General features: G+C 40.8%; 1 protein-coding gene across 1 annotated transcript in view; it reads right to left on the bottom strand.

The window, feature by feature from the left end:
• Positions 1-1,612: 1,612 nt before the first annotated feature.
• LOC103374202 (zinc fingers and homeoboxes protein 1-like) overlaps positions 1,613-18,142 on the bottom strand; it is a 20,185-nt gene continuing 3,655 nt past the window's right edge. The window contains exons 3-8 of the mRNA XM_008304247.1: positions 16,475-17,098; positions 15,159-15,285; positions 11,502-12,740; positions 10,934-11,065; positions 7,775-8,190; positions 1,613-5,710 (exon numbers count right to left, since the gene is read on the bottom strand). Coding sequence (XP_008302469.1) covers positions 7,783-8,190; positions 10,934-11,065; positions 11,502-12,740; positions 15,159-15,285; positions 16,475-17,098 — 2,530 coding nt within the window. The 3' untranslated portion in view covers positions 1,613-5,710; positions 7,775-7,782. The remainder of the gene's footprint in view (positions 5,711-7,774; positions 8,191-10,933; positions 11,066-11,501; positions 12,741-15,158; positions 15,286-16,474; positions 17,099-18,142) is intronic.

Here is an 18,142-nt window from a genome sequence, read left to right as displayed (position 1 = left end):
CCTTGTGGAAGATCGCTAATTATGTTTATTTAAGTGCTCCGCTTAAGTAAACCTTTGAGGGACTTTATCCACTGACTTATGTGGTTTCCAACCATTTTGACAGGTGACACAGCACCTCGTTTATGTCACAGATTTTTGAGGGTTTTTGTTTTTTTTTGCAAGACCACGATTTCTTCTCTCAGTGGTTTCATGAAAGTAGCTGTAATTGTCCAGTCTTGAACAACAAAATCCAACAGAAGAAGAATCTACCAAAACTAAAGATATATGTGTGTGTATCACAACCTTTCATGGTTTCCAATAATGTCACAGGACCCCTTAGATTAATTTGGTGACATGATGCTGTAGGTCCAAAGACTGTCTGAGTATGTCTAGAACATGTCAGTGTCGAAAAAAATGTACAGAACGTCCGAAAAACATCATAGTACAGTATGTCCAAAAAAACCCCATCATAGAATACTAAGTCAAAAAAAAAATCATAGTCCGAAAAACTTCGTAGTATACTGACAGAAAAAATGTCATAGTACAGAATGTCAGAAAAACATCATAGAATACGATGACGGAAAAAACACCATGTTGAAAAAAAATGTCATGGTACAGGATGTCCTAAAAAACATACTATTGTTATAATTAGCTGTGTTTTGAACCATCATGTATTCTGAATCTGTATTTCTTCACTAAACCTGTGATCCTGTTTCGCACTTTTCTTCTGAGCACAATGCACGCCCTTGAAGATAACCTGGCCGGTGACAACTGGTTCACATACTGGGAGACAATTGAAACTCCTCTATTCTATCAGTAGATACACGCCTTTTGGACAACACACACACACACACACACACACTTCCACGTGAACAGTGGTTAAGCTTGTTCACATCACAGTAACTGGCAAATTTACCTCAGTAAGTCCAACCTCTGTCTGGGGCAGGCCCGGCCCAAGAAGATAAATGTGAAGCATTTGTAGATATCGGGGCTCCTTTCCCTGTCACTCCGACCCCAGTGCTGCCTCGCTTTACCTGTGAGCTAAATAAATTCTACATCTGTGAACTGAAGATTTCTCCAGTTTGTTCTTGGGCTTCCAACTAAAGAATCAGGCTAACACTATACTATGATGGAAAACATGTCATAGTACAGTATGTCCGAAAAAAAACCCATCATAGCATGTCGAAAAAAAAAAAACAGAATGCGATGTCAAATACAATTTCATAGTACAGTCTGTCTGAAAAACATAGTCTAGTATTTAAAACTTCATAGTCTCATATGCCAAAAAAACGTCATAGTCTACTATGTAGAAAAAAATGTCAGCATATTATTAACAAAAACTCACAGTGTAGTATGTTGAAAAAATGTTACAGTAAACTCTGTCAAAAATAAAACAAAAACCCCATCATGCAATACTACTTTGATAAAATGTCTTGATATTGTTTAGCATAGAAAATGTAACACTTTTCTATTCTGTTTTTTTACAACTTACAATATGAGGATATTACTTGCGTACAATACATGAGTAAATGTACTTAATCACGTCATACTGTTATATAGAAACCCTGTCTGGAGTGAAGAGACTGAAGAGAGGTTAAAAAACAAAACCTAAACCAAACTATTCATTTTTTTGTTTTTTTTTTTAAGTTTTTATTTTTTACTTGCAGACCAAAAAGATATCCATGAAAGTCCAGATATAATAAATAAATTAACTACTAAAAACGGTTGGCTATTAAAGCAATCGAAAGAATGGCAGAAAGACTTAACTTTGCAAAATTACAGAGCTCATATAAGGATCCCACGTTGCTGATGAAATCATTGAAAACCAAAATCAAAGAGACGCAGATTTTACAGTCCACCACCGCGCTACCCGCTGATTGTTCTTTGATGTTTGCATATCCTAACAGAGTCCTACATGGTTTGGTAAACACAGGAAGAGAGAGCAAAGCAACAAAAAAAAAAAAAGCGTGTTTATTTTTTTTCCCCCCACATATGAAAAGTTAAAAAGTTCCCGTAGGAACTGATCCAAGTGCTTGTGGTTTCTTGTCCCTAAAATATTGTCTGTAATTCCTTTGAAAAACCTGAAAGATATTGTTTAGTAGTTCACCCGTATTTGAGCAAATAAATGCACTAATAACTATGTCTTCTTTTTTTTTTTTCTCTCTTTAAAGTGATTCACTTACTTTGGTGGCGAGGACAAATAATATTAATAATAATAAAAAAAAAGAAACGCCATCTGAAAGACATAATTATTACTGTGTACTCGTATTCATGCATACAGTATTGAATTCTCTAGAAAAAAGAAAACTGTCGTAAAGTGTAAATGTCACAATCTTACCAAGTTTGTAGCTTAACTGACTGAGGTAAAGTTGCCTGTTTCCTGAAGTAGAGCACACATGCCTTTGTTTTGTTTAGTTTTTTTTTTCTTTTTCTTTTTTTTTTTTTTTGGACAAGGACACTAACAGCATTTGGGTTCAAATCCCTTTCAAGTCGATCAACTCTGTAAATTCAGCCTATTGTTTAAGGAGACTGTGAACCCACAGAGGAAGCGTTTTAGGAACAGAACAGATGACGAAACTGTAAATCTGTAACCGCCTGAAAAACCACTGAAACAGAGAAGGATGCTCGTGTTTCTTTGTTAAAATCTTGACAGAGCTTTAATGTAGAGCTCGACCTTAAAGGGAAAATCCACGACAACAGAAGCTATTAGTGTTTAATTGGTGGTTTTTCTTTTGTCATTTCAGTGAACCGCTTCGTCTCTTCCACACTACATTTCCCAGAATGCCGTCTGACAAGTCCTTCCTGCTCTCTGTGAACACTGGTAAGTTTGATAGACATGCAAATATTTTGGATCAAATACTTGATAGTAAGACGGTATTTATCAGGTAATTTCCAGGAACCTTTCCTCATAAATCTTTAAATATTAGCTGTTATTTACTTGTTAACTCCTGCACTGTTTGGTGCTAATTACACAGGAAAAATCTAATAATAATGTTACTCTCTTCAGGAATTAACTACCTATTTGTTATTTCATGCATAGCTTGTAAAAAATGTACGTGGATAAACTTTACTAGAAAGATGAACAAAAATTCTTCACCATTGATCAGACAGAAAATGAGCCACGCTGATTGTCTTTATTTTTAAATTAGGAACGTTCCTAACAATTAATTTCTCTTTCGATGAAACAGTAATTTAATTTACACTTGTCAACTCGTCTAAAAGTACGAAAACACTTAAAAATTGAGCACGACGTAACAATACGGTTAAGTATTACAAAGTATTGCTCGTATTTAGTCACATTTTTTCGATAATCAAATCGTAGAACACCTTGCAGATGCTCAGGCTGAGTGTTTTTACACCAGTTTATTCTGACTCCACCTACGTATAACCTTATTCTCATTTTCTATATCAAAATATTGCCAAACTGAGCTGGTTTGTCATCTGTTCCCCTCCCACTAGTGCAGTAAGCGACTGGCTGCACAACACTACAAACGCAACAGTTACCCTGTGTTGTATAGATACATAATTAGTTTCATTAACTAGTATTTTTGGTGCAGACTAGCGAAGATAGCAACGTCAACATATTAAATGTGTTTTTACATGAAAAGCTTTTCTGGAATCAAGGTACAGTTTTCACCCACATTTAAAACTCAAACTGATACAGTTTTTAGAAACGGATCAATCACGTAGTCATGAATGACCTGCTGTGTCTTCTTCTATGGTGCTTTATGCGTCTATTTTTATTTAATGTTATTATTTTATTTATTTAAATCTTTATTTAATCTATTGAGATCAAAAATCTCATCTACAAGGGAGACCTGACCAAAGTAGCAGCCGTACAAACTCACAATATTAAAGTGCAACCTATACAACGATTGCGACTGCTTGGACGAACGTAGCACAACGCAACCGTTAACCGGCAGTTTGCATTAATAAAATAATTGCTTTAATCAACTACTGTGTTGTCGAGAGCAGCAACATTGAACTGTTTGGACTAATTACACACATCCCTCATGGAAATGAGGTACAAATCTGTTAGTATGTCTGCTGAGTGGCTCAAAGTTTAATAGGATGCAGCGAGTTTTGTTTATCATCAGATCAGTTGAAAACTAATTGATTTCCACTGCAGCTGAAAAGTGCAGGTAAAAAAAAAAAAGTACTTAATGAAGCAGCTCAATCAGTAAGAATCCAAATTAGGAATTTTTGTTCGTCTTTCAGGGAAACTGTTTTTCATTCCATCGTATGTAACTTCCTTGTTTTTACTTGATTCCCGAACTCTCCATTTCCCATAATTAGTAACAAATTGTGAAGGACGATTTTGGAAATATCCTATAATTTCCAGCTAAGTAGAAGTTAATCTTTAAACAAGATACGAGGAAGAAATTAGCTGCGAAATACGGCGCTTTAAGAAAAGAAAAAGCAGCTCTGCAGACGCTCGTCCCTTCATGAAGCTGCTGTTGAACTGAGAAGCTTTTATTATTGAGACACTCTTTGATTGTATGTGGTGTGGACTAAATAATGCAGTTCACTTCTCTGCACACTAACTGCACATTAGAAGCTTCATGAAAGGAGGATTTACTGGCCAAAGAAACTGTAGTTCAGAAAAACCAAATATGTCGAGCTTATCCATTTGAGAATTAATTAATTTGGGTCTCTAATGACCTGATTTCTGTTTATATTAGTCAGTATATTGTTGTTGGATTTTTAAAGACTAGTTATTGGTGCTGGACCAAAAAATCTCATATCAGGTGGGCTGTTGTCAAAGTTTTCTGTTTTTTTTGGTACATTTAGGTCCACTGTGTTGGGTATAATGACTTCTACACTGTGTTTTAATGTGATTTTCCCTTTAATGATTTGGCTCTGCTGGATTCCCATCACGCCTCCCGTTTTAATTCCATCCTTCAGTGTTTGAGGCTGTTTGGTTCACAGACTGAATTGATGTCATTGAAACTGAATGGACCCAAACACCTGCAAACATGGAAATTATCACCATTTTCAAAAGAACTCATAATAGCATCATAACAGTATAATGGATTCAGTTTCCATTATGTGTTGTTAACTAACAAATCACTTGGAAAAAATACAAAAAGTTAAAACGTTGATGTGGAATTCATTCCAGCACTGATTTTTTTTTTTTTTTTTTTTTCCTTAATTTGAATCAAACTTATAAACAGAATGGCACTAATCTGAGTTGTCTATTCACAAAAATCTGTGGTTTTTAAAAAAAACCTTTAGAACAGCGACGTGTTCTCGTTGTTGGGTTTGAGTCGAGGACGTTCCCTGGAGAAAAATGTCCGATGGTTCCTCTTTAATTCTTAAAAATGTTATTTTGATAAGGAGGAACCACAGCAGGCCTCACCTCTTCTTCCTTTGTACAAACGTTGATTTTGTAAGAAAATTGACATAAAAGCCCAGTCATTCTCACCAAAATAAAAGCCTTGTTGTTTCACAGGAGCAGAGCTGGAACTTTCGCTCGTGGTGTTTGGAAAAAGGCGTTTGTTTTCCTGCACGGTGAGTTGGTCCCCACAGTTCATCAGCAGAACAAACGAAATCCTTTAACTCAGTGATTCTCAGCTGCATCACGACCCAAAGTTCGTTTTTGAAGGCACAAACCCGCCGTTTGACGACATGTGATCCGTCTGAGCTTCTTTGCGGACGTCTTTGGGTCCCGAGCCGCCAGCTGAGAAACACTGACGTCCTCCACCTCATCTCCACAGTGGGGGAATCAAATCTGTGGAGCGAAGGAGGAGAAACACATCCGTTAATCAGTGCAGATGCTGACGTCAGCCATGACATCAGCGACTCCAAGGTGACTTCTTCCTCCGTTCAGCGCGCTGCCACGAGGCGGAGGGTGTCCTGTTTTCTGTTGGGGCAGTGGACATCGAGTTCTTTAGCATCTCCAACAGAAACACTACGTGGCAGCGTGCTAAACAGAGGTGTAGTCCAAACATTCAATGCTGTGAAAGACAAAAAAAAAGAAGAAGAAGGAAACCCTCAAAAAGTGGAACCAGAAACAACGGTTTAAAATGACACAACACAGTGAGGTTTAGAAGCCCGAGTCCCTCTGATGGACTGTAGGATTAAATCTATTGTTAGATAACTATGGAGCCCTCTAAAGGTCGCACAAGGAAATTTTTGAGACTAATCAGTCATGAATGATCTGCTGCTTCTTCTTCTTCTTTCCTGTTCTATTTTTCTTTTTATTATTTTGTTCATTTAATCCCTTGTTTTAATCATTATCACTGTTATATTTATTTTTTTGCAGCCCTAGAAATGCGTCAGCTACTTTTTCTTTCTTACTGACAGTCAAAATCTTTGCCTGTCCTCTGATCATCACGTCAGTTTGACTCAGGGCCTCTTCCTCTCACTCCACTTCTTTTTTTTTTTTTTAAATGATCAGCTGTAGATTGTCATTTAAAACGGTCACAGGAAACTTCACACCTCAGACAGGGAGAGACTGACTAAATCAGTGAAGAAGGAAAGTCCTGTTTCCAACCACAGTAGCCACTGATCACCACACTTGAACAAGTACAAACACGGGAAACTTTAAGTTGCACACTCTCACTAAATGGTCGTAGTCTGAAACCCTGGTTAACTGTACTGTACCAACCATTACTGATCAGAAGGAACAGAAAGCAAAATGCAACTGTAGTCCTAAAAACTCTTCGGACCAGATGATCTTAATTTGACGTATGATGTGCTTTCTAAAGGAATCGTCTAAATTGCATATGGGTGCTGAAAGTGGAAGTAAATGCCTTATTTTGAAAGTTCAGTTGCTGATTGTCCTGCCTTTAATCTCCCACATGCAGGTCTCTGTTCTGGTGGTCCGAGCTGCCTCTCCAGTCACACTCTCCTCCTGGGGACGAACTCCACTGTCTTGGACTGCAGCTGGTGGAGAACTGGTTCATGCACTGAGCTCACAGAGCAGAACAATGATGCCATAAAGTCTGTCTGTGATGAGGTGCTGTCCAAGAAGGTTAGGGTCCATCTCTGGGACAAGAGAGTCACTGGAGAGGCAGCTGAAAACCATCCAGGACTGCGTAGTCTGCACGTAGGAAATGTGGCTGATTGGCAGCAACTTTCAAAAGAAGTGTCAAAGATAATCGATACTTCCAGTCAGCACAGAAGGAAATCTGTGCCTCAAAGGATGGCTAGATGATGTTTTGGTCAGTTCACTCAGCTTGACCTACAGTTTTCATCCTAAACACTACGGATTGAAAAGACTGATAACCAATCCATGAACCCGATGTTGTGTTTTACAGCATGTAAAAGCAGAGAAGCCCTCATTCACAATTAGGCTTCTTAATTAAAAAGGTTGACTATAACTGAATATGTAAAATAGAAATAGGAGTGATTAAGTTAGAACGCTCTCCTCTGGGATCCACTGAGATTGATCAGTTTGTCTCCTGCAGTTCCGTTGCTACTTTCCTAATCTTTTACTGTTCTGTCACTTTTATTGCCCACTAAGGTCCACATCTTAAAGCATTATGAATGATTGTTTTCCAGACGCTGTTTTAGGGTAATTTGTGGCTGTCCTCTAACTTAACCACTAGCCGTTAGCATAGCTTGAGTTAGTTTCCTGGTTTGTCTTTCTTGTGAAGTTTTTGCAGTCTCGGCTTGAGAGACATTCCTGAGACGACAGAGTGAAGACAGAGAGAGAGAGAGGAGGCTGCATCAGACCTGAAGCAGCACATCTAATTGATCAATAATCGGCCAATAAAAATACCAACATCGACAACTGGAAAAATGCCAAATATCGGCCACAATAATCGGTCTATTGCTACTAAGCGCTCACCTGTCTGCTCATGTCTGCGCCTCTGCATCAGGCTGTGATTGGCTGTCACCTTCAGATTCCTCCTGGATCGCTTCCTCGTCTTCGTCCTCCTCCTCCTCTTCGGCGTCGTCCTTCTCGTCCTCCGATGCCTCCTCTCCTTGCTCCTTCACCTCCATATCCACTTCGCTGTCTGCGTGCTCCTCTGCTACCACCTCGTCGTCCTCCTCCTCCTCGTCTTCCTCCCCCTCGTCTCCCTCGGCCTCCTCGTCGCTGAAGGGCTCCTTGCCCTCCTCCACCCTCCTGGCAGTTTCAGAGAACCAGTCTCTCACCTGCTCGTAGCTCATGCTGGACTTTGTCACCAGGTCGTCCAGGTCTTTCTCACTCAGGGCTCGGTGTTTGAGGTAGTAGTCCTTCAGAAACGTCTTACCGGACTTCACCTGCGGGAAGGAGGCCAGAAAATCATCAGGTCACTGTATGAGAATTATGTCATCAGCAGAGCAAGATGACAACACTGATAATGCGTTAATTCCGGTACATATTTACTGTCAAACAATTCTGCCTAACTATATATAAACAAGCATCTGTCTGTTTGGTATCTCTGCCTGTCAAGAGAATTGTTAATGACATTAACACTAAGAACTGCTAATGTACTGTCAGTGACACGTCACAGTTTAATATATACCATGAACCAAAGTGAAGCTGCAACGATTAATCACAAACTATTCTGATAATTGATTAATGTGTAATTTTTTATTTAAAAAAAAGTCTAAATTCTCTAATTGCAGCTTCTTAAATATGAATCTTTTTCTGGTTTCTTTACTTCTCGATGACAGACGGACATTTGTGATGATCATTTTTCACCATTTTCTGCCATTTTATAGACAAAACTAATCAAAGAAATAATCGACAATGAAAATACCTGTCGGTTCCAGCCCTAACTGGAAGCAGAGGAAACTAATTACGCTGCTCTTCAGCTCAAAATCTTATTTACTATACATGTAAAGTACCCAGAAATACATTTGTGAATCATCTGTAATTTGTTCAGTTTGGTAGAGCGTGCAGTGCCTGCAACCCCACTATAAAGCCATAATCACCATGTTCGGTCACTCCTGCTTATAAATTACTCCGACATGAACTACGGAAATCACAGCGTCTTGTTTTCTACTTCTACGTGTAAATACACAAGACTAAAATGTAAATTACACAGAATTAGAGTTGTTAGAGGTCGTGGGAACGACAGCAGCCTAATTCCAAAATTTGGTACAGAACAGTTTTACCTTCAGTGTGATTTGAATTTATAATGTAAAAAGTTAATTAATCTAGAGGTGCACACAAACTCAAAAGCATGAAATGATCAAACTATTAGCTTTTCTGTCTGTAGACAGCGTTGACGCAGCAGTTAAATTTACTCCTCCGTTGGGTGGAATGCTCAAGAGTTGTCTGTTTTCCAGCTTCAAGATGTATAAACGTCATCGTCGTTGCAGCACTTTCCCAGTTGAACAGCAACAGGGCTGAGAAATTAATCAAAATCCGAGGAGCTAGAAGTTTGTGTCAGAACATAAAACAAATAAGGCATTTTGGTGCTACAGAGATTCCTAGTCCGACGAATCATGTTCTCCAGACGGGTCCAGCCTTTAAAAGCAGACAGTTTTATTTATTCTACGTCTGTGCTCATACAAAACACAGGAAACACGTGACTCTTGTAGATTTTTGTGAAAGGCTGCAACTTTGCACTTTTTACAGGAAACAGCAGCTACTTACAGGTTGGACTGCTCCTGAGGTGTGCTGAGCACAGCGGGCAGGCATAGCACAATATCTGGAGAATTTAGAACTCGCCACTGTGTTTGAGCTTCATCAAAAGAGAGGATGTACAAACCAAAGCAACTCCAAAGTCCGGCAATGACTACTTCAGTTACAACTCTTTTAGTAATGAGTCGTTCGCACAATAAACACTGCTAAAGTGCTTTGAACACACCTTAGTGTTGGATAGCAGAACATTTCTGAGATCTGAAGACAGTTATTGTTACGTTGGAAGCTTGATAACATCCTGAGCATTTTACATCCAGGCTTAAATCAAAGTATTCAAAATGTGCATTTGATTTTTAGAAATAATTGACATGCAGGTTGAATAATTATTCAGTTGTAAATCACAATTGAACTAATGCAATCAGCAAATTGCAAATGCTGCCATTTCTGATATATGAGCTATGGCTATTAAATAATCAGACCAATGCTGTTATCCAATTTCATTTAACTCCAGCAGATGGAAACATTGAGGAGTTGAGAAGCCTTACTATTCAATAGCCACAACTTATACTTTTTACAGCGCGTCTGACCCAGAGTTTAAAGTGTTACGTCAATGGATTCACCAATTCATGTCATCCTGTTTGTGTGACAGTCATGCATTTGATGGGGGCTCATTTAGTAATGCTCCATCACATGTTTTAAATCTTATATTTTGGGACTATTGGACAGAAGCTTGACTCTTACTATTCATGTCAATGTTGCAAATCAAAATACAATATCTGTCGGAAAATTGCACTTTGTTCAACCCTAATTTACACCTTTCCTGTTGCATCACGTAACACCGGTAAAAGATAATGATAGCTGGAAGTGGCTGAAAGTTGGTTAACAGTGGTTACTGAGTTAAGAAACATGTTTTATTTTGAAATATGGGCCTATCTTCATATACATTTCGAATCATCCGCTGTCTTTTCAGTTGCTGATTAAACAGGAAGCAGTTAAACGATAACCATTTGTCACATTAGCTGCTTTTTTTTCCACTTGCAGCCTGGGACAGAGAAAGATCTTGAGCTTCACATGATGAGATACTAAAGGAAAATAATTATTCATGTGACTATGGTGAATTTATGTCAAGTAGAAGGAAGCTCGGCTTTTCCAACACTTAAAAATTACACGAACATCACCTGAAATCAGTAAAATACTTTTTTGTTGTTGTTGTTGATTGTGGTTTCTTTGTGTTGCAGTTTTTGTATATTTTCTGATTTTCTAAAGAAGTAAAAAAAAAAAAAAAAAGAGATAATTTATGCAACAGCCAATCAGCCTGTCTTTTGTTTCATAAGAAGCTCACATAATAGCTTCAAAATAAAGATTGAAACTTGTATTAAAAGGATACAAATCCCAGGCAGGAGTGATGGTAAATACACTGCACACACTGACCTTGATGGCGCTGGCGCCCCCCTGTGGCGAACGTTTGCAGGGATACGGCCGCCGCGTCCTCCTGGACCAACCACGGAAACGTTTCCTGGACTTCTTCTGGATCTTTGCTCCACCGTTCAGTGCCTCCTCCACCTGAAAGCCACCAAACATTAAGGTCAAGGTCTTAACAAGTACAAACATTTCATGACTTCCCTTCATTCATCACAAATAAAAACATAATCTGGACCAGGTAAACATATAAAACCTTTATTTCAGTTTTGACTCTATAGAGGAATTCTTGGCACCAACAGTGGTTTCAGGCAGCACCAAGATGATAAGAATTGAGAATCAAAAAACAAAAAAAAAATCTATTTTTTAACCAGTTCTGCTATTTGATATTTAATTGACTCATACAGAATGTAGATTTGTGTTTATCAAATGATCTGGGGATGTGTTGAGATTTACGTTCATGAAGTTAACACAGACTCTTTGGGTTCACTGTACCTGGACTGATCATGTGTTTCCCTAAAGGCCCATGCTGAGCAGGACCATCATTAGCATGTGTTAATAATACAGAAAGCATGCGCACCTTTCCACTCTGGTAGAGGTAGTACCACTTCAGGTTGCTGTTCTTGCAGGCGTAGCGAGTATCTCCAAACCAGTTGACGATGTACGTCCTCGGCAGGCCGCTCTCATCGGCCATCTGGTCGTACTCCTCCGACGTCGGCCACTGTGAGCGGACGAAGGCCTTCTTCAGGATGTGAAGCTGCTCCGGCGTCTTCTTCAGGGCCTTCCTGTAGCTAGGCGGAGTGGTCTGACGCTCCTGAGCTGAGGATGAAGGTGCATCGTCTGGCTTTATGTTCTCACTGTCACCCTCCCCGTCGCTGTCTTTCAGCATCCCTGCTGACGGCATTTTCCGCCTTTCAGTGAACCAGGCGTCCACCTCGCGTCTCGTCAGCTTCGTCTTCGCTCGCAGCCGGCTCAGCTCCTCGTCTGAGGGTGTGTTTGATTTCTGGAAGCTGGCCTCCAGGATGAGCAGCTGCTCTGGAGTCTTTTCCTTGAACTTCTGCGGCGTGAAATCGGGGAAGGCATGACGGAATTTGACACGTGGGTCGCTGATGGGCCCGGCTGAGCCCGGAACGTTGGTGGATGTCGGGGAGGCGTCGCTGGCGTCGTCGCTGGAGTCGATGACGATGGTGGTGGCGGTGGTGGTGATGTCGCTGTTGTTGCTGTCGTTAAGGCTGCCGCTGCTGCTGTTCCTCCCCCCTCGACCTCCTCCGGTTGCCACCGCTCTGCCGGATGAGGCTTCGCTCAGCAGCAGGCTGTGGTGATCCTTGGAGTTCCTCTGGTTGTAGCGCGTGTCGCTGAACCACTTCTTTATTGCTCGTTTGGAGAGTTTGGTGACCTGCATGAGCCGCGATATCTCCGCCTCGGTGGCGAACTGCCTCCGGCCATAGCTCGCCTTCAGCTCCGCCAGCTGCTCTTTGGACTTTTTCGGTTTGGTCGTTGCCGAGTCCAAACCAAGCGACGTGCTGGCTGACGCAGCCGACATCTCAGTCTTTGATTCGGATGTTGAGGGTTCGGCGGCTTTGGGCTGGTTTCCGGGGACGCCTGCGACTGTCAGGGTGATAGGAGAGGCGACCGGCACCGTGCCGCCGTTCCCGGCCACCTGAGTGAGGACGAGACCTGGCTGTCCGACGATCTGGCAGGTCTGGAAGATGGACTGCAGGCCGTTGGTGGCTGCAGCGATGTTGGCGGGGATGACGGTGATGGTCTGAGGGACGGTCTGCACAGTGCCGTTAAACTTCTTCCTCCTCGCCTCCTCCACCTGCACAGACGAGCAGCGGAGAGAGAATGTTAAAGGGTGACTTCACCGTTTGTCAACTGGCTCTCCATCATAACAAAATGGAAAAATATATCTACTGCATAACTTCACTCAAACCCTGGTTCTATTGTAAAACTACAAACTTCCTTGTTCTTGGTAGAACTGCCTCCACAGACCCCAGCGTCAAAACTATCCACCAACAACTTGAGACCTAAAGCACTCTGGTTGTTGTATGATAGGAACTAAGAGCCCTTTTTTCTCTTTGCCTCCCTGTTTGAAAAACACCAATTTACCAAATAGTGATTATATTCCTCTTGAATTTTAAAGAGACTTATAGAAAGACAAACAAATGAAGAGATGCTTGATCTGCTGCAATAAAGTAGTTTTTTTTTTTTCTCTTTATAAGAAAATAATTTTGAATAATTGTCATCACTCAGTATCTGGTCCAGTTACCGTTAGTGCCAACCAACTACACAGGCTACACTGTGCCTGTATAGATCCATCCATTTCTATAATATTCTATATATCACGTATGTTTAACAACTACACAAGCAGCTCTGATTGGCCTTTCAATGGTTGTTTGCATGAACTATGGATGCAACTTTAAACTTATTTGACCACATTTAGAGGAAAATAACTATTTGTGTGAATAGTTTTTAACCACTGACGCTTAATGTTCACCACTAAATGGGCACATTTGGAATTGGCAGAACAGATAAAGTCGACAACACTTCATATCTTACTGAGAACAGTTTATGTCTCACAGTAAACTGAACTAAAAATAAGCTGCAGGCACAAGATGGCAGAAGCTCCAACAAAACACCACCATCACTATTTCCACAATTCGAGAGGAGAGGAATGAAAATCAATAACATTGAGGCGCTACTTTAAAAAGGTCACATAATCAATAAAGACATAACTGGAATGCAGCAAGTCTATAAAAATTAATTTTATTAAGTGATTTGACAAACGACTAAGAGTCTGCCAGCTCGCTCCCGAAAGTCAATAAAACAGTTGCTGCTCGTTTTTTGTGATCTGAGTTTTAAGGGGTCACCCTGCTTCAGTTTAAACATTTTTGGAGAATCTACTTTAGCTCTGATGTCAATATCTTGAGTTTTCCCAAAGGAATGAATATCTATCTATCTATCGATCTATCTATCTAATTAACTGGTGATTCTAAATTGTCCGTAGGTGTGAATGTGAGTGTGCTTGGTTGTCTGTCTCTAAGTGTAGCCCTGTGATGGACTGGTGACCTGTCCAGGGTGTCCCCTACCTTCATCCTGAGTCAGCTGGGATAGACTCCAGCCCCCCACGACCCTGGTGAGGATTAAGTGGTGTATAGATAATGGATGGATGGAAGTCTAGCAGGTACACAGCACAGATACTGCAAAAAAAATTTCTCTGCCATGACTGGCTAAAGAAAAGCTCCAACTTGAGTCCACCAAGATTTTTTTAAATTGGTGTTGGTTAAACAAATAAACAGCAGGTGGAGCTAATACTTTTGTCGCTGCGGCATTTCTGTTAGTTCGTTCAAGTTATTTTTTTGGCCTTTTTGCCTTTATTGTATAGGACAGTGAAGAGAGAGACAGGAAAGTCGGGAGAAGAATGAAGGAAGGACCTGCAGCAAAGGGCCATGAGCAGGTGGGACTCAAACCCATGGTCACTGCGTCAGGGACTACAGCCCCTGCACAGGGGTCGCCAGCCCAACCAGTTGAGCCACAGCAGCAGCCCGCATTTGTTAGTTTGATTTAATATGTGCTCGCTTTTTATGTTCATTTAAAATGTATTTAGGTTTATCAGGCTCACAGGTAGAATGCAGTCAGTGCACTGTGGCGCAATTAGTTCATCTACAGACAACCTGCTGTTTTTTTTTTGTTGTTTTTTTTAAGTATTTCATCAAGAAAAAAAGTTCTTGGGTTAATTGTTTTTGCTGAGCTGATGATCTTTTGGCTGTGTTAAAAGTCCACAAAAAAAAAAACAAACCTCTATCAAAACCATTCAGCTTTCGTCTGGAGCTTCTGTAACATCTCCCGACAGCCGCCATCACATACACAAACAGCTTATAATTAACATTATTGCTCAAAGAGACATGAAAACAGATTTGTAATACCCAAGGCCTTTTTGTGGAAACCGAATTCAGCTCGCTTTAAGACTTTCTAGGACCTGCAGATACTCGCATCAGTGAATGGAGGTGACTCATCCTTCAGCCTTTTTCGCTGCTGCGTGTCCTCGATCTCTGACAGAGACTATAAAAGGTTTCATCACATCCTCATCGTTCAAATCAAAGCTGCAGTCTGAACAGCTTTGGGTCTGATTTTTCTGCCACGAGTGAGAAAAAATGTGACAGTGATTAAAAAAAGCATCAGTGTTTGTGTGTGTGTGTGTGTGTGTGTGTGTGAAAGCATGTTATGTAGCTCCGACCTCCTCCGGTGTCCAGCTGACTCCGTGTTTGAGCCTCTGAGCAGAAAACCAGACTTTGATCTGCTCCTCGCTGAACTTGGTCTGCGATGACAAGCCCATGATCTCTGACACGGAGGGATACGGAAACCTGTAACACAAGACCAGATGCTGACGGTTACATTTCTGTAAAGTGAGCTGGTAAATAAGAAAAGGAAACGACACAGTGAGTGAAAACAGCAGAATGACATCTCAGGTTCCTGATGATTTTTATAGCTGGAGACATAATGTTTGACAATAAAAACAAACATAAACAAAGTGATTCAAGAGAGTCTGTCAGCGTATGACGGAAGACTCTTAAACTGCCGCATTGAAACATGTTTTCAAAAACAGAATACAATAAAAGGAATTTTACTATGCTAAGTTTTGTCATTTTATTGCTTTCCCCCTTTTCTGTGTAGCCCTTTGTGCACTCTATAACTAAAGGTGAATTGGTATAAACCTTTCAGCATCACTCAGACCTAAATTAACCCTCTGAGGTCTTAGTCTTGGAGGAAACAACATACATGCTGCGATATTATATACCGTACAACAGAATTTTCATTTAGAACATTTTATTCATTGCTAAACAGGCACAAAAAAGTTGAAACAAACAAAAGCAACAGGTGAGCGCTTTTCCTGAGAGGGTGTAATTTAATGAGCGTTTTAATGTTCTCTTGGTCCACAGGCTCCTGCACACTCACACTACATTACTTACACTGATTGACATGTTTTACTATTTTCTGACATTTTATAGAGCAAACAATTATTTGATTAACCGAGATAAAAAAACAGAATAATTGAGTCTAAAAATAATCATCATTTGCAGCTCTTTTGCACTGAGACTTCACTCAGAAATGTACAATAAAAGTCATGTGAAGTCAAATAAGTGCATAAAGTTGCAGGAGACAGTTGAAAAAAGAAAAAAAAAAGAAAAAGAAAAAAAAATAGAATAGACATACTTTATTGATCCCTAAGAGAAAACTCTGTAAATTTCTGTGTCATCGATTATGCTCACTAATTGCAGCAGCTCTGTAATGAAGGGCTAAATGTGGTTTAATCCGCCACTGAAAGTAGCTCCCAACACTTGCACGATTTCCTCCTGCCGACTGAGTGACCAGCTGTGTCAGGAAACGACTGAGGAGAAGTTATCCTGTATGTATGACCGGTGTTTTAGAGATTTGCATCTTCACTCAAAGCCCACAGGTTCTAGCCTGACACTGCTGATTGTTTGGTGGTTGACAATAAAACAGATACAGAACTAAAACACACAAACATTCTGAGGCTGCAGGTGTAGTTACCTGTTGTAGGCGCTGACCAGCAGGACGTTGTTGTCCATGGCGGTGTTGTAGGTGGGGATGCTGCTGATGGGGATGAGGAGCTGCGTCTGCGTCTGACTGTTGTTCTGCTGGTTCTGCAGCGCGGACAGAACCTGGGCCAGCGTCCCTGGAGGCAGCACGGCGCCGCCGCCGGAGCCGCCTTTGATCTGCAGCACGTTGGGGCTGTTGACCACGATGCTCTGGGGGACGGCCTGGACCTGCACCGGCGCGGACACGGGGATGAGGCGAGGGGCGACAGCTGCTGGGGTCATCGGGGCGGGCGACAGCGTGGGCGGCTCCTTGTTCTCCTCGTCCTCGTCGTCGCTTTCCACTTTGATGACGTCGTCGACGGCCATCTTGTGCGTGGCGAACTTCTTGGGCTCTGACCGGCTCTTGATCCTCATGATGGGTGTCTTGCTGAGGGCGATGCCTTTGCGGGACATGTCCTCAGCCTCGTCGTCCTCCACTTTGACGAAGCTGCCATCAAAGGTGAGGTCGTTGACCGTCTGCTGGAAGATGGTCTCGTTGTTTCGTTTCACCATCGTTCTTGTGAAGTTGTCCTCGCCTGGGTGCAGCCGAGCATTATGGGCCAGCAGCGTGTCATAACTAAAAGCAGAGAATCATGGGTAAATACCATATTCCATTCACAATAACACAAGCAGAGATTAAATACATAGACAGCAGTATTTTTTTCCTCTGAATCTTGGCTGAAAAATAATAGCAGGACATTAAGAAGCCGTTTATCTCAAATACAGAGTTCAGTTTGTAGTTACTCGTCCACGTCGTTAACATACAGGAGGGAGGCAAATTACTATAATTTAATAACAGTGATATAATCCAACACAACAGGTCTCCAGTCTGCATTGTCTGATCATTCCTGGAGACTAAAACCACTAAATTGAATGACGAGGACAGATATCAACTCATTCTTCTGAAGTAAGCTCATGCAGAGCCTCCTGTGTCACCACAGATACACATTTCTGATAACGACAGTTAAGACGAGGAATCAGCAGTTGATTTTTTGTTTAAAAAGGCAAAGATTTACTTTTACTGACAGGAATACTCACAGAGTTTATAGTTGCTGCAAATAACAGAACGCCGTGTGCTGAATGTGCTGCTCTCGGTGTGACCGAGCCAAGCTTGCTGATACGACCACAAACTTTAAACATGAAACACTCGTAGAGGCCAACAGCATGAAGCATGAACAGTTCAGGGACAGATGCACTGACGGGCAGCTCACTTATCCACAGTCAGAAACAACAGAGGCAACATTTATAAAGAACTTGATTTAGCTTTTATTTATCACCACTCTTGTTTATATGAATTTTTTAAAAACCACATGAAAAGTAGCCGCTCCTTTTTATGTTTTTCATGATTTGTTGTGTTTTTACAATTTCTGGCTGCTGAATGGTGTAATTTACTTTATTTTAAAAAAAAATAATAAATAAAGAACATGCCTTTCAAACTCACCAGCAGGTTCTGGAGTTCAGAGGGTTAAAGCATGACTTTTCTTTGTTACTTTTTCTTTAAAAAAACACAAAAAGCCTGCAATTTGTTATTTCTGTAAATTGGCTATTGATTAGCATATCATTCATCATTAATACAGGCAAGTTGGAAAAAACATGAATGTGTTGCATTTAGGGATGCAAA

Source organism: Stegastes partitus, unplaced genomic scaffold (assembly GCF_000690725.1).
Source record: "Stegastes partitus isolate 25-593 unplaced genomic scaffold, Stegastes_partitus-1.0.2 Scaffold2176, whole genome shotgun sequence".
NCBI classification, from domain to species: Eukaryota; Metazoa; Chordata; class Actinopteri; family Pomacentridae; genus Stegastes; species Stegastes partitus.
Note: the sequence above shows the minus strand (reverse complement) of the source record. Positions and strands in the feature narration are given on the sequence as shown.